Raw genomic sequence first — 17931 nt, forward strand, 5'->3', positions numbered from 1 at the left:
ACTCAAAAACTTCACTACACGAGAACAAAGAAATGCCTCCACAAGGATACAAATTTCAGTATGTGTGTACTGTTTCATGCGTGTATAGCATGAAGTACGCACGACTAATTTGATTATGAATGCTCAGAAAGCCATAGCATCTTTGCATGAGCGTCAAGCATAATCAGCAATATGTTCAAATATCTCTCCTAGTGTAGTTTCTCCACTCTCCCTTTCTCACCATTGAGGGGGTACTTGTGCACGGAGCCCATTGTGGTATAAGCTGATATTGTGTTTCACTGACATCAAATAACGCAGTGTTTGTTTTATTACTGCTAGGTATAACCTCAATCTCTCAGCTCGGAAGCCTGGATGCTGGATTTGAGGCTGTGGCTCAGACTCTTGGCTTACCATCTCGTCTAGTCTCGGCCTCACCTTGCCCACCTGTGATCCAGCCTAGTCAGTCTGGAGGTAGGGGCATTAGCATTGTCCCATGACCTGTATAAGGGCTTTAAGTTAATATTGAGTGATATAGCTAAATGAGGTGCCCATTAGTGGGTCGGTTTCTTCATCACTGGGATGCCCTAAGCATCCAAAGCTTGCCTTGATAAGATTTCACACAATGCCTTCGCTTTCAGTGACATGTGTTAAGTGACATTTTCAAAGCTTTACAAAGCCCTTATGTAACTCAAAATCAGAGAACCATGCGATTGGCACTGGGGAGTGGAAGCCTTCCTGACATGTATAGACCATTATCATGTTGCGGCCATCGTGATTTACAATCCTTTTTTTTTCTGTCCACGCTTCCAAATTCCTTCATTTTTAATTTTACATTTCCATGAACTGGAATCAGGCCTCATGTTTCTCAGACAGTGAATAAACACTTCAAAATTACCCTTGTGATTCTCATTCAACCATTGTCAATGTCCCATTTTTCTCTCTTGTTTCCTGTAGTGTGTCCACACCTCCCCTCTCTGCCCACACTTCCGTCAGGAGGTGTATGTCACTATTCAGAATCCTGCCTAGGGGTGGAGTGTTGTCTAGCAGTAGACCTCGGCATCATTAGTCGCACCCTGAGGGCCTGGCTGATTGTAGACCCCTGTGATTTCAAACTGAGTGTTGGATTTGAGAACTGGAGTTACAATGTCACCCTTTTAAGGTATGTAGTTTATTTTGTGGAATATTCAATGCAATCCAAGATAAAATTACACTCTGTTGAAAGTCAATATTGAAACCTGCACCCGATTCCATGAAACCCATCGTAACTTACATGCATCGCAGCGCTGCGACGCATCTAGACTTTGGAATTCTCTCCCACTGTCACTGTGATCTATAAGTGACCTGGAATTGTTTAAGACCAGCCTTAAGACACATTTATTTGAAAGTTGTTTTCCTTAGTTATATTTTCAATTGTTTGTGAATTGTAAAGCGCATTGCGAGCTCCAGCGGTCCTGAAATGTGCTATATAAGAATGTGTTATTATTATTATTATCTTATCCCTACAATGCGTCGCAGCTGTGACGCATCGTAGGTGTATAAATTTATAGTACAACTCGGTAACTGTTTTATGTATTTTTTCAGGGTACAGTAAATAGTCATCTGATATTCAACAAAGAGTCGTCAGATCTCCTCTCGAAAAAGCTTTTCGAATGTAAAACAAAATGGCAGAAGTGTTATCCAGTTTTAAAGGAAAACAAGCTCTCAGTGGACTGAATGGCTACTTTGAAATTTCAAATGCAATTTTTCAGTCTAATTCATAATTATTCAATGAATTTTCTATTTACAACATTACACACATTGTCTCGGTATGATAATCTTGTCTGTGTAATGTTTATGGCATAAACCTGGCCAAGAAAATTACTCTCCTTATTTTACGATGCCCACTAGACTTGTCGTAACTTGCGATGTGTTTTAAGCCATTGTCAAGGAATTTACAACGCATTCAACACTTCGCAAGTTTCGTGAAATGGATCGTACAACTTTTACGAGTTGACATGTCGCAACGTCGTAGCATTTTGTGAAATTGGGCCCTGCTCTAAGGAAGTTTACTTTTCAAATACTCAATTTTTTTGATAAATACATTACTGGGTTGATCTGAAATGTCTGCAGTTACAAGTGGGGTAAAGTGACAAGGGAAAGACTGAGTGATGCCGTCTTGCTCACCTTCACAATCGACAAGACCACAGACAACCGTAACTTGCTCCTCTCCTTCTCTCTGCAACTCTGCATCGCTGGAGGCTGTGCTCCTGACATTGTCATCCTTCAGGACTTCACAGCACCGATACCATTCTGTAACCCAAACGGAACTTTGGAGTGGGCTCAAGACTTGGGTAAGTCTTAATAATTATAGCGCACATTTTCGCAAGTTACAACGCGCGACTAAGGACAGCTCCAGAACATAAAGGTACAGATAACGTGGAGAGAACAGATTAGTTTTCACTCTACCCTTAAAGTTGTCAAAAAAGCTGATGTTACAGATGTTGTGTGATAAGGAATTCCAGCATTGAGGACCAGACACTCAGGGACAGGGCCTTCTCAGTGTCACTGATCGAGAAGGCCCTGTCCCCTGCCCTTTTGAATGTGCGAGGATGTTACAATCCAGCTGGCATGGATTAATGCTTCTGCCCTGGTGGAGTAAATTAGTTTTGGAGGTGATTAAAATGGCCTGATAGTTGGATGCATGAGGGAACTGCACACTGGGTGCGTGTGGAAAGCATCTTTAAACTTTTTTGGCCAAAGAATTGTGAACAAAAAAGGATTTCAGGACCCCCTTGACCACCCTGAATTTGCCTCTGTCTAGCAAATCAAACTTAATTTTGTGACAATTGTTTTAAATTATTATAATTCACCTAGTCAGTTTCTCTATGTGGTTCATTTAAAAATTAATGTTGTGACCATAGAAAACGCTTGTGATGTTTATGCAATCTAATACAGAATTTTATCACTATTTCTGAGTAGGCGATATTGGAGATTATGCTAGCGGCCTCGTGGTGAACCGTCTGAGTGTCAGCGCTGATGTTCTCCTACCTCAACCATGCAGCGGTCCACCAGAGCAAATCACACCAGCAACCACAGGCAAGTTAATGGACATTGGATCAAAGCTGCAAGCTTATGAACTTTAGGGATTAAGCTCCAAGTTCCCAGTTTCCCCATTTTACATCAAGTTGGAATGATTGTAGGCTGATGGTGCCTCTGGATGATTTGCCCATATTTTTTCTTATATAACCGACATACAGATCCTTGTCATTTGATTGGTAGAACTCACATCATGTGTCATTCGTTATTACTGCCATTCACATCGGGGCTCAAAAAGTACTGTCCGCCCATGGGGAATGGGAAATACTATTCAACAGTTAGGATCAGTCTTGTACCATGACGCGGTAATTATGTGCAAATGTATGCTGGTGTGCGCGTTCAGTGTTGTGCGTAGCGCGTATTGTTCCAAAGAGCCAGCGCTACAGCGTTGGGTTCAAACATTTTCGTGAAGGGGTGGTTTGGAAGAGAGAAATACATTTTTCACCAATTTTGTATCAAAATAAAAGTTCAAATATATCAAATGACAAAGATCTATATGTCAGTTATATAAAACAAATATTGAGTGGCTTTCAATTGTGAAATGAGAGGAATATTATTGCTCGGTAAAACCTGGACTTTTCCAGTTCACTCAGCTTCGCCTCGCGAAATGGAAAAGTCCAGATTTTACCTTGCGATAATATTCCTCCCATTCCACGCTGATCCACTCAATATATGTATATTATCTCTTTCGCTACGGAATTTAATTTACCTTTTTCGTCCCAACTGGATGTAATTCAAAGCTGAAAATTCAGCCGAGCGTCGATGTGGGCGCCGCCATCTTTGAATGTATCTCCGTAAACAAACTGCTCACAATAACAAAAAGTGCACCCCAGCCAGACGGAGAGCCGCTGGCAGCGGCTCGAACTAGGGTCAGAGGTTATACGATATAAATTATGTAGATATGGCCCACGTCATGGGGACATCCTGTTTATTCATAGCGACGCAACCGAGCCGCTGCCAGTATGAGCCGCCGTCAGCGGCTCGCCGTAGCGAAAGAGTTATATTGGTTAAGGGGTTGGGTGGTAAGACGTCTGCACTAGAAAGCAGGAGGTCGTGGGTTGGAGTGATTTGGTTCCAACTTTTACTCAGGAGGTGACACACTAAGTATACAGTGTTTATAATCGGTGAAAGGCAGAACCTAATACTGATCCAAATGTTTAGTTTGAGCCAGAAATACAATGGCAGAGTTTTGATTATTTTAACCATAAATTCTGTAATACAGCATAATTAGTGACACCTTTTTTTGTTTTTAAACAGGCTGCAGTTCACTTGCTGTACCATCAGCTGTCGCACCATTCTGTTCCCTGGATCAGTCATGCCTTGGGGTTGGTTGTTGCTTGAACTTTGACCTGGGCATAGTTCAGAGGTCATTTTCTGTCTGGGTCAAGCTGGATCCGTGTGCTCGCACTTTCTCATTTGGATTTGAGAAATGGAGTCACGTTGAGACGATTGGCATACAACTACTGCAGAGTAAGAACATTCCATTGTCTACCTTTTTGCTTCCAAAGAGACACTTTTTTCATGAACATTTTTAATGAGTGTAACTAAAAATTTTCAAAATAGTTTAGCGTCCCACAGATTAGTTATTAATTGAGACAGTGATATCAGGGTTTGACCTTAATTTTTTTTCTCCACTAGCCAGCCGGGCTACTGAAATAGACTCTTAACTAGCCCGCGGGCATTTTCACTAGCCCGCATGTTTTTCTTTTATTGAGTGTCTCATAAACAACGATGTGCACACATGTAAAAACGTGTATCCTGAGGAAATCTTGTCAGTGTTTTAAATAAACAGATCTAATAATTTAACCCTAAACAGTTATACAATTAGGCACAAATTGATACAGGTTTGCTTTCTGAATTTAAGGATGTATTTTTCCTCCTTGCTTTTCTGCTGTAGCCCAGTAATTGTTGACTCGCAAGCCGGGCTACTGAAGGGAATAGTTTGACTAGCCCGCCGCTGTTTTGACTAGCATTTGGCTAGCGGGCTACCACTAAAGTCGAACCCTGTGATATATATGATGAGGACCACTCACTGATTTGCTATGAAACTTTCCCTTTGTTTTCTCCTGTCTACTTTACAGTGGAACACTTTCCACCAGCATGCATTCACTCTGAGACTGTTATTATTTCAGGATATATGCAACTGTTCCCAATGTTGTTTCTGTTCAAAGTGAACTTTTTCCAGAGAGAATCTTTCAGCTGGAACTTGAATATTGGTTTGAGATCCCTGCTAGAGTGTAATGACTAAGTTTATGGTTATTTTGTTTCTTATCTCCCCAGCTCATTCCTTTGAGAAAAAGCTGGGAGTTCTGAAGATCAGGTAAGGTTGATCATCCCCAGGTTTTGTAAAAGAGGGCAGGTATACGTGCAATGAAGATGGGGAGTTGTCTGTACACAGTTGCAACATTCATGGCAGACCTGAGTGTCAAAATGCTTGAGATAAGATTAGCCTTTTTTAAGGGAATCACAAGCTTGAAAATGAGAGTTGGTCTGTGTGGTAACAGATTACATTCAGATTCAACAGATGTGTCTCTGCAGCAGCTGCTCAAAAGCTAGGTTTTACTCACCTGTGCTCTTTGTACAAACTTGATTTGTGATGTAGTGTTAGAGTGTAAATATTGATTCTATTTATCACACGAGTGCAAGTGGGACACAGAATAATGTAATACGTCTGTGGCCCACAAGCCTAAGGCCGAGTGGGATAACAAATATATCTTGAAGCAAACATGATACACAGTAGAGATGCAACCTGCATGCTGTGATCACTTTTCAGTGGTTATCCAATTACACACATGCAAACACACAGTCGTGAATTTCTATATGCCCTAGGACAATGCTTTGTGTTTCCCTTTGTCCCTGTAATATGTGACCAGCTCCACAAAAAAGATTATTATGTCGCAAAAAGGTTATATTGAGTTATATACATGGTTGGAAAACCCACAATGTAAGCTTTCATTTCGTATATAATAGAGCTCCATAGCCCCTCCCGTTCTGGAGATATGACGTATTTGCATATTAATTACTTCCTTAGAGTTCAAATTACACAACTGAGAAAACAGGCTTTGAAATAGCTGGCTTTGTTGTAGAACAACAGAACGATGCACACAAAAATGGTTGTTTTTCCACTTTGTTCATCAAAATCAACATTTCTGAGAATGAAACCTGACACTGTAGGTCTTTAAGATGTCATTTATGACGCAAAATGAAAACCACATTTGACAAAATGTTTACCCTCTCAATGTTGAGCGGGCCATTACCCAATAATGCTCAGCGTGACTTAATACCCTTTTTTGTGAAGCCGGTCACACATAACACTCTCCCATAGACTAAGCACATAACCATATGATCGAGGACCGTTTTCAACAAAGACCCAACGCTCGAGGACTGAAAGGATCTTTTGTTCTCCCATTGTGTGTCTGTTCTCTATCGTAAAGCCATACTGTACACGTGCATCTTGGAATAGTGCGATACACAGAGTGCTATATTTACCATGGTATGAGGATAATATCACACTACTCTTGCCATGGATCGACCAATCAGGATCCAGGATTGTTTCTATGCTACATTTAACTTGAAATTTCCTCGACAATTGTCTATATGCTTGTAGGTATGATGTAGAGCGGCCCCACAATACTATCTATGATGTGGATCTAGACATCAGCTTGTGCTGGCAGGGTGCATGTGCTGAACCCATCGTCATTCTCAGAGATGAGATGTTCTCAGGATCTCATTGTGATGATCAAGGAGGAGGCAGCACCACAAGGAGGAAGCGAAGAAGTGTGGACGACCTGTGAGTGGACTTAAAACTCAAAGTTTAATCAGAACTAAGCTCTTTCATTTCAAAAGTGTTAGTCAAAATGACACATCCCATGAGAGTACGTGTATGTGTAAGGTTAAAGGTAGAGTAGACCATTTGTCATTTGTCCTTTTTTTTTTTCGTTAGAAGCAACAACTGCTCAAAATCTAAAGAAGGATGCTTAACAACTGATGAAGTTTTAGCTATGTGAATGCTGTATATTCTGAGAAAACAATATTCCAGGATGTCGATTTCATTTCAAAAGTTGGCAAGTCATTTTTTGAGACACGTTTTCATGCAGCCGATTGCAACTTCGCGATGATACGCACTAAGCCGACATATAATAGCAATCGCATGCACGCGTCGTGTCAACACTAGCGAGCACCCATCCATGGATTCGCCCAAATACAAAACCAAGTGCTAATGGAAATTTCCAACAATGTGTCACTAGACGCATCTTTGGAAACAACCTTCTTTTATTGTTTTCTTCAAAATGACAGCATGCCAGAAGGAATAAATTCACAGGGAGTTTAGTGCCATTACTATCTTTAAACCAAGTAAACTTTTCAACAATAATTTGGTAAGTTTATGAATACAAGTAGCTGCAAATGATCTACTCCACCTTTTAAAGGAGTCAATCACTTCAAAATACATTGTTGTATTAAAAATTAAGAATTTCAAGAAAGGTCCTTGATAATGTAACAAACGCAAGAATAACAGTCATTCACAAGGTAAAGGATGTCATTTCGGGGAAGTTTTAGGCAATTTTTGATAAGGTAGTTTCAGCTTTGTAGGTTCTTTACCTACTTCTACTTGAAAGCCTTTCACCATCACATCTCAAACCCTTGGCCTGATTTGGATGTATTCAAGAGTCCATTAACTATCATTCTTGTCACAAATTTCTTTGGTGTACTCCATGTAATGCTAGTGAATCTGCTGAGGAACTGGACAGCACCGAAGACCTGACAGCTAATCCTATAGACAAGGCCAGGGCCTACTTTAAGACCATTCTCAGTGGAGGCTCCACTTCGTATTCAGCGGAGGATAACGCCATGACTAAACTGCAGCCGGAGAAAGTTGTCAAGCCCAGTGAGTTTCATTCTTCTTGTTAGTCTGAAATGAATTTAAGATAAAGCTACAAACGTTAGTTTTAATAACCAAGTGTTGAGCTCAGAGGGGTCCTAAAGAGGAACCTACCTTATTTTAGTTGAAGGTTTTGCCCAATACTATTACTGCTGTAAGTTGAGCATCTTCTCAAATAGATTTTATGAGAGAGAGAGAGCAAAAGTGAGAACCTGATTGCATTTGTAGAGTCTTGTCGCTGGGGGTATGAATATGAGACATAAAATTATATGGAAAGCTGTAGCCCTGGGAAAACGTATTTGTTTCAATAGACTCCATGTATGGACAGTAGATGGCGGTTTTGGGCCACTCATGAGAGCTCCTTGGGTGAGACACAGTGTGTGTACGTACTGGTTTCCGAGTACAATACAAATGAAGATTGATTAATTTTATTCCGAGTATACTCAAACCTGTGTCTACTTTTGTGAACTCGAGGAGTATGGCAGCAATGTTTTCAAGTCCCTCCCTGTAATCATCCCACATCTTTCTATGTACGGAGTCCATGGAGGATAAAAGTGCGATGAAGCAGTTATAAACTTGAGGTTTGTATTTCTGATGATTAAGCTGATGGCCCAACTGTTTGAGGTATGTATGGATATTTCAGTCTAGCTTTGTCATTGTTACAGGGATTGCTGAATCAGGTACAGCTAGCCGTCGCTCCATGGGTGTTCTCATCTTTGGTGATGAAGATGAAACTCCTGTTACCGGGAGAAGGAGAAGGGACCTGTCACTCTCAGTGACTGCAGGTAATACTAAAAGATGAATGGAGTAGTGAGTGATAAACATGTATTCATAAATACCCAAGACATTTTACCCATTCCTATTGGTTGATAGCCCATCATGATAAAGACATAAACGGTTGATAAAGACATGGCTGGCTGGGCTAAAACACTTTTCCAGTGTCACACGAATTTTTGACTCCTATTAAATCCGGTGCCAGCACCGTTTTATTGGTTGAACGCTCGCAATCCTCACGTAGGCATACGCATCACACACATACGCATCAGTGAGTCAGTATTTCATGGTCCTAAATTCACACTACACCGGTACATCTGCGTTGTGTACGGGGTTCGACCTTAACTTTTTTATTCACTAGCCAGGCGGGCTACTGAAACAGACCGTTAACTAGCCCGCGGGCATTTTCACTAGCCGCATGTTGTGTTTTATCTCCCTTTCCTTCCATTTTTGCCGTATCCGAATCATTTTTTGACTCGCCAGCCTGGCTACTTAGGAATAGTTTGACTAACCCGCCCCTGTTTTGACTAGCATTTGGCTAGCAGGTTTCCGTTAATTTCGCATCAATCTCCTGATAAGGAGTTGTTTACCAGAGGGCCTTACCATTGCATAGCCAGAGGGGAGGTTTGTTGATCGAAATCGTTTAACAATTATAATTTTTGACTTGTTTTGAATTTTGGACCAGTTTTTTTACCGAAAAGGGTAATGTTCTTGGTCGGTATTAAACACTATGTTTAAGACTAGCTGAATCTGGATGCTGATAATTACCCTCGCCTTTGGCTCGGGCTATTATCAGCATCCAGACTTCGTCTTGGGTAATTATCAGCATCCAAACTCCAACCGGTCTTAAACAAAGTGTTTAAAACCTCCAAAGCACACATTTATTCCCTTATTATATGGGGTTCATCTGTTAACCTCGGGCTTTGTCTCCAGTTTTGCTTCAGGAGATTTTAGACCCCTGTCTTTGGAGATTCAGCTCAGTATGTATCCATGTTGTGCCCAAGCAACATCAAGTCCTATGAGACCACAGTTAAGACCATTTCCATTTGGTTTAGACATGAAGAGCTTTAAAATGATTCTCCAAACTGAGATGAAGCTGAAGCAGGCAATGAACCCGAAGTTTGGTAAATCCTATTAAGATGTATGACATCCGCTTGGAAGGTTACAGGTTCAATTCCACTCATGGCAGCACGTTTAATGATATACAGTCCAAGTGGTGTGCTTGTTTTGTTTCAGGGGGAGCTAGCTTGTTTGACCTTAGTCTCAGTCCTGGCGCTGACTCGGGCACATGGCAGGGCGATGTCATTATTGGTGGAGGATTAACACGTATGTACTTTTCAATTATAGGAGCTAGATTACCCCAAAAAAGTAACATGCATTACTAGTTTACCAAAGTGAGATTTCCCTCTGCAAGAAACCTTCCAGAGACTTAAGCTTGTTGCCAAAACATTTTCTTGTAAATGCATTTAAAGGGCTATAGTTTGTCCCATAATGCCATACATATCATCGCTCCATCATATCATCATGGCAACTCCATCTTTGGTTACATTGGTCGACTCCCTATCAACACCCCAGCACACGCCGCCCTCAAGCTGTTCGCTGATGCATCTACAGGAGTCAATCTTGATCCTGGTTGGTCACGACCACGCGGCGCCCCCGAAATACCTGGGTGCGACAGCTTGAGGCTGACCGTGCTCTGTCAGCCCCTGCCCTGTGGCTCATCTCGACTGATCGGTTGGCGTGGGTGGCTCAACGTACCATAGCTGGATTTGGAGACTGATGATGATGATAATGCCATACATCACATTGATACATCCCTGCTGTTCAGATTGATTAGTATTAGAAAAAATAATAATTATTAAAGTACAGATTAAAATTTCACGGGTTTTTACCATGTTTCCTTTGAAATATTGACGTACTGATTATAAGTTATGAATTTTTACTCAGAACATTTAAGAGGTTCCAATTGGATGGTCAGCCATTACGCATCAAAACCAGTGGGGGGCAATCATTATAGAGTTTTTATCACAAGAGTATATTAATTTAAAGTTATTGCAGTATTGGAGTGCAGGTTATACATTGAAATGTCTTGTGATAGTATGTAATAAAGCTTTAAGGGATGTAGATTATTGGGAGTTTTTTTTCACATCCTTACTAGTAGACACTTCCGCCTATGCTACATAATTTGGATTAATTTTGTTGACCCCCTGACCTCAAACAGAGAAAGGTTTGGATGCTCTTGGCCGACGTATTGCCAACATGACCATAGGGGAGTTAGAAGCAATGCTGGATCTTCAGAATATCGACCCTTTCACTGTGGTTCAATTGATGAAAGACCTGCGTGCTCTCTTTAGGACCTTTGTAAGTTAAAACCATAAGGGCAATTCCACGGTTACTCACGTTACATTTTTGATGTACTTCTGAGTTTCCTTGGGCTGTAATTACCTTACTGAAAAGGTTTAATAACTGTTATCTCCATGGTAGATAGAGTAGACCTAGACCTACCTAAGCACCAAAGATGACATCCAGAAAAATGTGTAATGTATGATAAACAAGACGCACAAAATTGGTTACTCACATTACGAAAATGTAAGTGAGTTTCCTTGGGCTGTAATTACCTTACTGAAAAGGTTTAATAACTGTTATCCCCATGGTAGATAGAGTAGACCTAGACCTACCTAAGCACCAAAGATGACATCCAGAAAAATGTGTTACATGTATGTATGATAAACAAGACGCACAAAATTGGTTACTCACGTTACGAAAATGTAACGTGACTAACCGTGGAATTGCCCCTAATCTTCCCAAATTCATCAAAAACAATTCCTCATTTTGGGGGATATTGGTAGGCGATCCATGCGTACCAAGTAGTGGTGGGCTTGTGGATTTCAGCGGATTTGGTCCTAATGCATTATGTGAAGCAGGGTCAGTGATGGCTTTTGGCGGATTTGGTCCAGTCCTTAGTAAAAGACACTAGGGAGTAAGGGTTAAAGTTCATGTCTCTTTGTTTAGTTTCTGTAAACTGCATGACTCATTATTGGATAAAACGTTCATATAAAAAAAACCTTCTTTGGTTTACTTTTGCTTAGCATTGAAAGTTCTGTGCTAACTCGTAAAGCACAGAATCTTAAGTCATAGGTTACACAACTACACAAAAGCCAAAATTCCTTCCAGTTTGCCTATAACTTGTTGCCGTTGTGAGCTTTGATTCTTTGCTAGGTCCAGCAAATTGAAACCCTTATTTTGCAATCCTATTTTTCATTTCATTGGAAGATTGAGGAGTTCATTGATGTTATCATCAATGGCAAGGCAGATGACAACTTTAAGCAATTTGATGTCGTTCTGAGTGGGACCATTCCTTTCCCAAGAAGACATGCTAAGTTTTTGCAAGCTAGCTGGGGCATACCAATCGGTGGATTTATCTACTTAGAATTTAGTAAGTACCATCATAGAGCATGTTTGAGAATTGATTAAGCAAAGATTGACTGATTACTTTGACTCTGAATTTTGATCCAAACCTAGCAAGTCAACAATGATTGGACTAGCCAAGTCACCTAGTTATAGGTCCTTATCCAACTAGCTCAAGTTCGAAAGAATAGTAAAAAAATCTCATTATTAGGCCCCCCCCCCCCCAAAGTCTCTGGTTTCTGGTATGCGCGCGCGTCGCCGTAGCCATGCACGTCAACAAAATGAAAAAGTTTTTTTTCAATGTAAAATGATGTCTTAAAACCGCCAAACTCACTGGTTTGACTGGAATCCTGCTGCTGCACAGTTTTAACGTGTTTTTAGATGGGTTACGATCGAGTATAAGTTTTATGTAGCCTCTCTGGACTCCCATATATTTTGGAGTAAATTTAGTCTGGCACCATTTACAGTCATCAGCCGACATTTGATGGAAAAAAAAGTCAAAAAAACCCCCAAAAACCGGAGACTGTTTTTTTGGGCTTAGCTGTGTTTCACTGGCTATTTCAACTATTTCAACAATATCTGTCTGATCACAAGTGGGCCAAAAATTAACATCTATATAATAATATGCAAGTCTCTGTTCGGATGTTTGTTTGGATGTTTGTCTGGACGTTTGTCTGGGCTTATTCTCGGAAGTGGCAGGTCGCACGGCGCTCAAACTCTGTGGGTGGGTGAGGCAGATTTTGGCCCATGGCATACCTAGTCTTTCTGTTTGACAATCATTGATCCCTGAGTGGTGCTGCATATGCTGACTCACACTGACTCTACAACATGGAATTAACATGGAAAAGGACCTTTTTACAAATTTTAAGCATGAAATTCTTATAAAATTTAATGGTAGAAGTGCTAACATTTGTCTCACACGTATTGATGTCTTTTCCATCTTGTTTCAGCCATTGAAGCAGGAGGATTCTTTGACATGAAGATACCAGTGTCTGTTGGCCTCGTGTCCATGAAAGCACAGGTAGTATTAGAAAATTGAGACTATTTCATTCCCAGTCCATTATTGCAAAGGTCTTGTCATTAGATCCAAATTACACTTGAAAAGATAAATAAAATATTTCACATCAATCAGGGATGAACATCTTCCTGCAGCTTCATAACTTGAGGCTTCTTTTCAAATAGTAAATAACAGATTGGCACCATGCATATACTTTTTGTCTCGCCTGAACGAAGTTCACGAAAAAGACCATGCATGTACATGTATGTCCGTCTACACGTATGTACGTATGTGGTATTTTGGTTAAAGTTGCAAAAAAATTGTCTCATTCGAAAAGTTGGAAGTCCAATTCGAACCAAATTTTGGTCGTAGATGCAACATGGCAACCTTCATGTGATACTGATGTCAAAGGTCACATACCAAGGTCAAAGGTCTTCTGAGGTCAAGTTGTAAAACGGGCTAAAAATGTAAAATTGTCTCATTTGAAAAGTTACATTCCAACTGGAACTAAACTTGAGTCATAATGCAACATGGCAACCTTCATATGATAATGATGTCAAAAGGTCACATACCAAGGTCAAAGGTCATCTGAGGACACTAAAGTCAGAGGTCACTCTTTAAAGATAATCACGCAAGCAGGCGAGACGCGCGGTTAGAGACCCATCTTGTCCTTTATGCCCCTAAATTTTAGGCAAAAATAGCTTGATAATTTTCAAACTGACCCTTACACTGCCAAGCATGAACTTTGGTGTACGGTCATTTGTTTCCTGTCCTATGTTACCAAAGAAGTTGAGGGGTGGCTCATACTTGGCATAAATGCAAACATGAACATGAAATGTGTCTTCATGGTAAGCGTTAAATGTTATTAGCAAAAGTTGAATACATTTCAATTAGCATTTGGCTAGCAGGCTACCGCTAAAGTCAAACCCTGCTTTTGTATTGTTACTGACCCAAAACTGTGGTCAGTGTAGCGTGTGCTAGCATGCTGAGTATATTAAAGGGACACTATGTCCTGGAACAGCCCAATTGGGCCACAAAACGCGCTTTGAACGAGATGATGATAATCGGAAATAACTTTTAAAAGTAGGATATAAACATCTACACAACTATCCTTTCAAAACTGGGCGTTTTGTGTTATTCCTGTATTATGCGTGCGAGAACGAATTTCGGGGTCCACTTTTGCAACCCCATAAATTCGAGCTGTTTGGATGCTAGTTGTGATTTCATTCGTACGCGTAAAGTGTTCGCCTTTTGCGGACGTTGAAGAAACCAAAATTTCTTGCATTGGTGATTGGTCACTGCGTGCTGTTCCCGAGACACACAACGTGTATAGCGTACATGAGAACGACACGAAAAACGTATTCGTACTCTGTCATGTCCGATGTAAACAAGCGGGTTTTTTTTCGTCTTTTCTCGGGAACGGTAAGACATTAGGTTGGTTTCCTTTCAACCAGATGTTTGAAATAGGCCTTGTAAACAATCCAAAACATAACTTTTGGGGGGATTTCAGGACATAGTGCCATTTTAACAAGTTCTGTCTAATTGCTTCAATGATGTTCAGGAACAGTTTTACTTTGACACAAAGGAGTTAATTTGAAGTGTTTGATGTCTTTTTAGGGTGGCATAACACCTATGGTGGGTGCATATGTAAAGGGTGCTGTTTCTATTGGCTTCATCCTGTATGGTGAGCTGCAACTGACTGCTGATGTTCTACACACTAGCTTCCCGACTGTGGCTGAGATTCTCTTCTCCAAGTTCCCACTGGATGTTGGGTAAGTGAGGTGGGAATGAGCAATTTAAGTATCCTTTAATATAAGCCATGGGAAATTCAGATAAATTATTCTAACACGCCTGTCGGACCCCAGGATAATATATATTATTATTTATATCAGGCTTCCAGTGGTAAAAATAAATCAGGGTATTGTATGCTTCCGTTAAAAAGTACCTGAATGACTGCCATATTTTGTCAATAAAGTACCCGGAGACTGCAATGTTATTGATATCGGAGTCATCCGGGCATTTTTGCTGGTTCCCGCACAATCTAGAGCGTAGAAAGTCACAGTCAACCAGTAAACAGGGAGTAGAACGCGGACACAGCGCTAGCAAGGTGTACGCGCACTGTTGTCAGCAGCCACAACTAGCTTCGAGCGGCGCAATAGTTGAACAAAATTTGAGAAATAAAGGCAGTGTCCTGAAGTTCTTGCAGATGAAGCTAGTCAGCTTGATATAAATAATTCTAATAATATTGGATGGCTTTGTTTCGGGGGATACAAGAATATATTGCATTCGCTATAACAATATTGCACTCGTCTTCGACTTGTGCAGTATTGTTATAGCTCGTGCAATATCATAAGTTATCCCGCTATAACAATATTGCACTCGTCTTCGACTTGTGCAGTATTGTTATAGCTCGTGCAATATCATAAGTTATCCCGCGAGCGTGAGTGGAACACGGAATAATGAAGTGCATCTGTGTTCGGCCTCGTAGTATGTGGGACACAGATGCATTACATTATTCCGTGTTCCACGAACGCAAGCGTGATAACGAATTTATCTTCAAGCAAACTTGACGCACAGTAAAGATGGAACACGCACGCTGTACACAAACTTTTCAGCGGTTATCCTATTGCACGTGCGTGTTGTACGGAATTGTAGCGGAGTGCGGTATGGACCGAGGCCGTGCTACATGGTTATATGTAGCAGGGCTTGTTGCTATGGATCGACCAATCAGGATCGAGGATTCAAGTTTACCTGAAGATAAATTCTTATAGCCCCTCAAAGCCATCCAATATTGTATGAATGTTTGTTTAGGGGGTTTGACGGAAGGCCAGGGGTAAAAAGGGGACAGATTTGGAGTTTGACAGAAGTCAGTGACGGATAACACTAGCTCTTCTTTTAGAATGATTGATAATTTACCTATCCCTGCTTATCAAACCGTGATAGGAATAATACAAAGTAAAAGCAATCCTTAAAACTCCTGTAGAGGGAACGCAAATCACAGAAGTTCTTAGATTTTTGAGAGATATCAAATTCAATTCAATTCAATATATTCTTATCGTGTAAAACATGAAACCTGTCTCCTCGTTCTGCACATTCACATGATGGTGGGGACACTTGAATGAAACAACCCAGTAAAATCATGTGGTTCTGGCTGAGATTGAAAATGCGATCCACATATCTGCAATGATTAACTTCAAACGGTTGAAGGGTAATACACTGAACACTTGGTCATTGTGGTTTGGGAATGCTTCAAGTAGTAGCAATAATAATAGTTTTAGATTCACCGAACATATTACAGTTGTCAAAATTGATATAATTATCGCTGATGCACTTTTGTACAGATATTTTCTGGCCTCGCTCCCTGCATGTTTATCCGTCATCCATTCCGAGTGCCGCAAAGCCTTTGCGGATATACACGTCATCCGGTGCGAACTGATTAAAGAAATTAAACAAAGAAGACAGGAACATATATTGAGAATTACCTCTCCTACTTCTCTTCCTTTACATTTTCAGATTAAAGATGGACATTGATATGATTCCTCTGATCATTCGTCTGAAAGCTTTGGTGACGTTGAAAATCCCCTTCTTCGGAAAAAAAATTCTGTTCAAGAAGGAACTATGGCGCTACACAGCTCCTACTATACACAGTAATATATTTGATATTCACACCAAGCAGCCTGATACATCACCTCCGGAGATTGAAGCATACTCAACACCAGTGGTAAACAATGATTATTACATCTGTGCTATTTTTTGGTCATCCCTCTTGGTCAACTCAAAACCTTGATCTTCCTGTTCTCTTTAGAAAAATCCAGAGTTGTACTCAACTCCTCACATGTCACTCACATGTCAATAACAAATAAATGAAGTCCATCATTGTCAAATCACAGCCTATTCAAGTGGATTGTTGCCAAAGGCATTCCCTTCTCAATTGTGTCCGTACTTGTGGCTTGACATGTGATGTCCTGCCTGGAACAGGCTGTTATTAAAGGTACAGTCCATCATTTGTAATTTGCGCATTTTGTTCGTTTGAGGCAACAAAAGTGCTCAAAATCTAAAGAAGGGTACTGCATAACTAACATTACGAAGTTTCAGCTCAGCTTCAGCTGTTTATTCCGAGAAAAACAGCATTCTAGGATCTCGATTTCAAATCAAAAGTTGCTGAATCATGTTTTGAATTGGGCCTGAATTCAGCATCCGATACACGTTCTCACTGAGCCGATTGCAGCTACACGATGTCGCCTACTGATCCGACGAATTATAGCAACCACGCGCGCGTGTGCGTCGTGTCAACGCTTGCGCACGCTTCGCCGAAAAACAAAACGAACTACTAATTTAAATTTCCTATAGTGCGTCTTAAGAAGCACCGCTGGAAAGCCCTTCTTTTGCTGATTTCTTCAAAATGACAGCTTGCCAGAAAGAACACTTTCACAGGGAGTTTAGTCTCCTTACTACACGTATCTTTCAACCAAGTATGTTTTTCAACACTAATTACATCAGTCGTTTTTTGGATAGCTGCAAATGATGGACTCTGGCTTTAACCCTTTAGTCACTGTATTGCCAGAAACCACCAAATCTATTACTCCCTGTAGTGGCCAGAAAATGCCTAAAGCACTATATGGTTTTATGAATTTATCATTGAATATGCTCATCCCATTACAATGTATACTAATGTGTTAAATACACATGCACGTACAAGCTTATTACATGTATATGGGAACATCAGGCATTCCTAGACTGTTTCCATACTTTAGTTGTTCCAGTTTGTACATGTACATTGGTGTCTCTCTTGAAACATCGGTGTCTCTCTCAAAACATT

At 40.6% G+C, this 17931-nt stretch overlaps 1 protein-coding gene across 1 annotated transcript in view; it reads left to right on the top strand.

Annotated features, from left to right (window-relative positions):
* LOC119733124 overlaps nucleotides 1-17931 on the top strand; it is a 197386-nt gene that overhangs the window by 103250 nt on the left and 76205 nt on the right. Inside the window, exons 64-78 of the mRNA XM_038206700.1 lie at nucleotides 319-450; nucleotides 934-1138; nucleotides 2089-2309; nucleotides 2938-3054; nucleotides 4312-4524; nucleotides 5335-5374; nucleotides 6662-6844; nucleotides 7779-7939; nucleotides 8599-8718; nucleotides 9944-10033; nucleotides 10929-11068; nucleotides 11981-12143; nucleotides 13066-13136; nucleotides 14730-14884; nucleotides 16626-16833. Coding sequence (XP_038062628.1) covers nucleotides 319-450; nucleotides 934-1138; nucleotides 2089-2309; nucleotides 2938-3054; nucleotides 4312-4524; nucleotides 5335-5374; nucleotides 6662-6844; nucleotides 7779-7939; nucleotides 8599-8718; nucleotides 9944-10033; nucleotides 10929-11068; nucleotides 11981-12143; nucleotides 13066-13136; nucleotides 14730-14884; nucleotides 16626-16833 — 2219 coding nt within the window. The remainder of the gene's footprint in view (nucleotides 1-318; nucleotides 451-933; nucleotides 1139-2088; nucleotides 2310-2937; nucleotides 3055-4311; nucleotides 4525-5334; nucleotides 5375-6661; nucleotides 6845-7778; nucleotides 7940-8598; nucleotides 8719-9943; nucleotides 10034-10928; nucleotides 11069-11980; nucleotides 12144-13065; nucleotides 13137-14729; nucleotides 14885-16625; nucleotides 16834-17931) is intronic.

Source organism: Patiria miniata, unplaced genomic scaffold, assembly GCF_015706575.1.
Source record: "Patiria miniata isolate m_02_andy unplaced genomic scaffold, ASM1570657v1 HiC_scaffold_1, whole genome shotgun sequence".
Lineage (NCBI taxonomy): Eukaryota > Metazoa > Echinodermata > Asteroidea > Valvatida > Asterinidae > Patiria > Patiria miniata.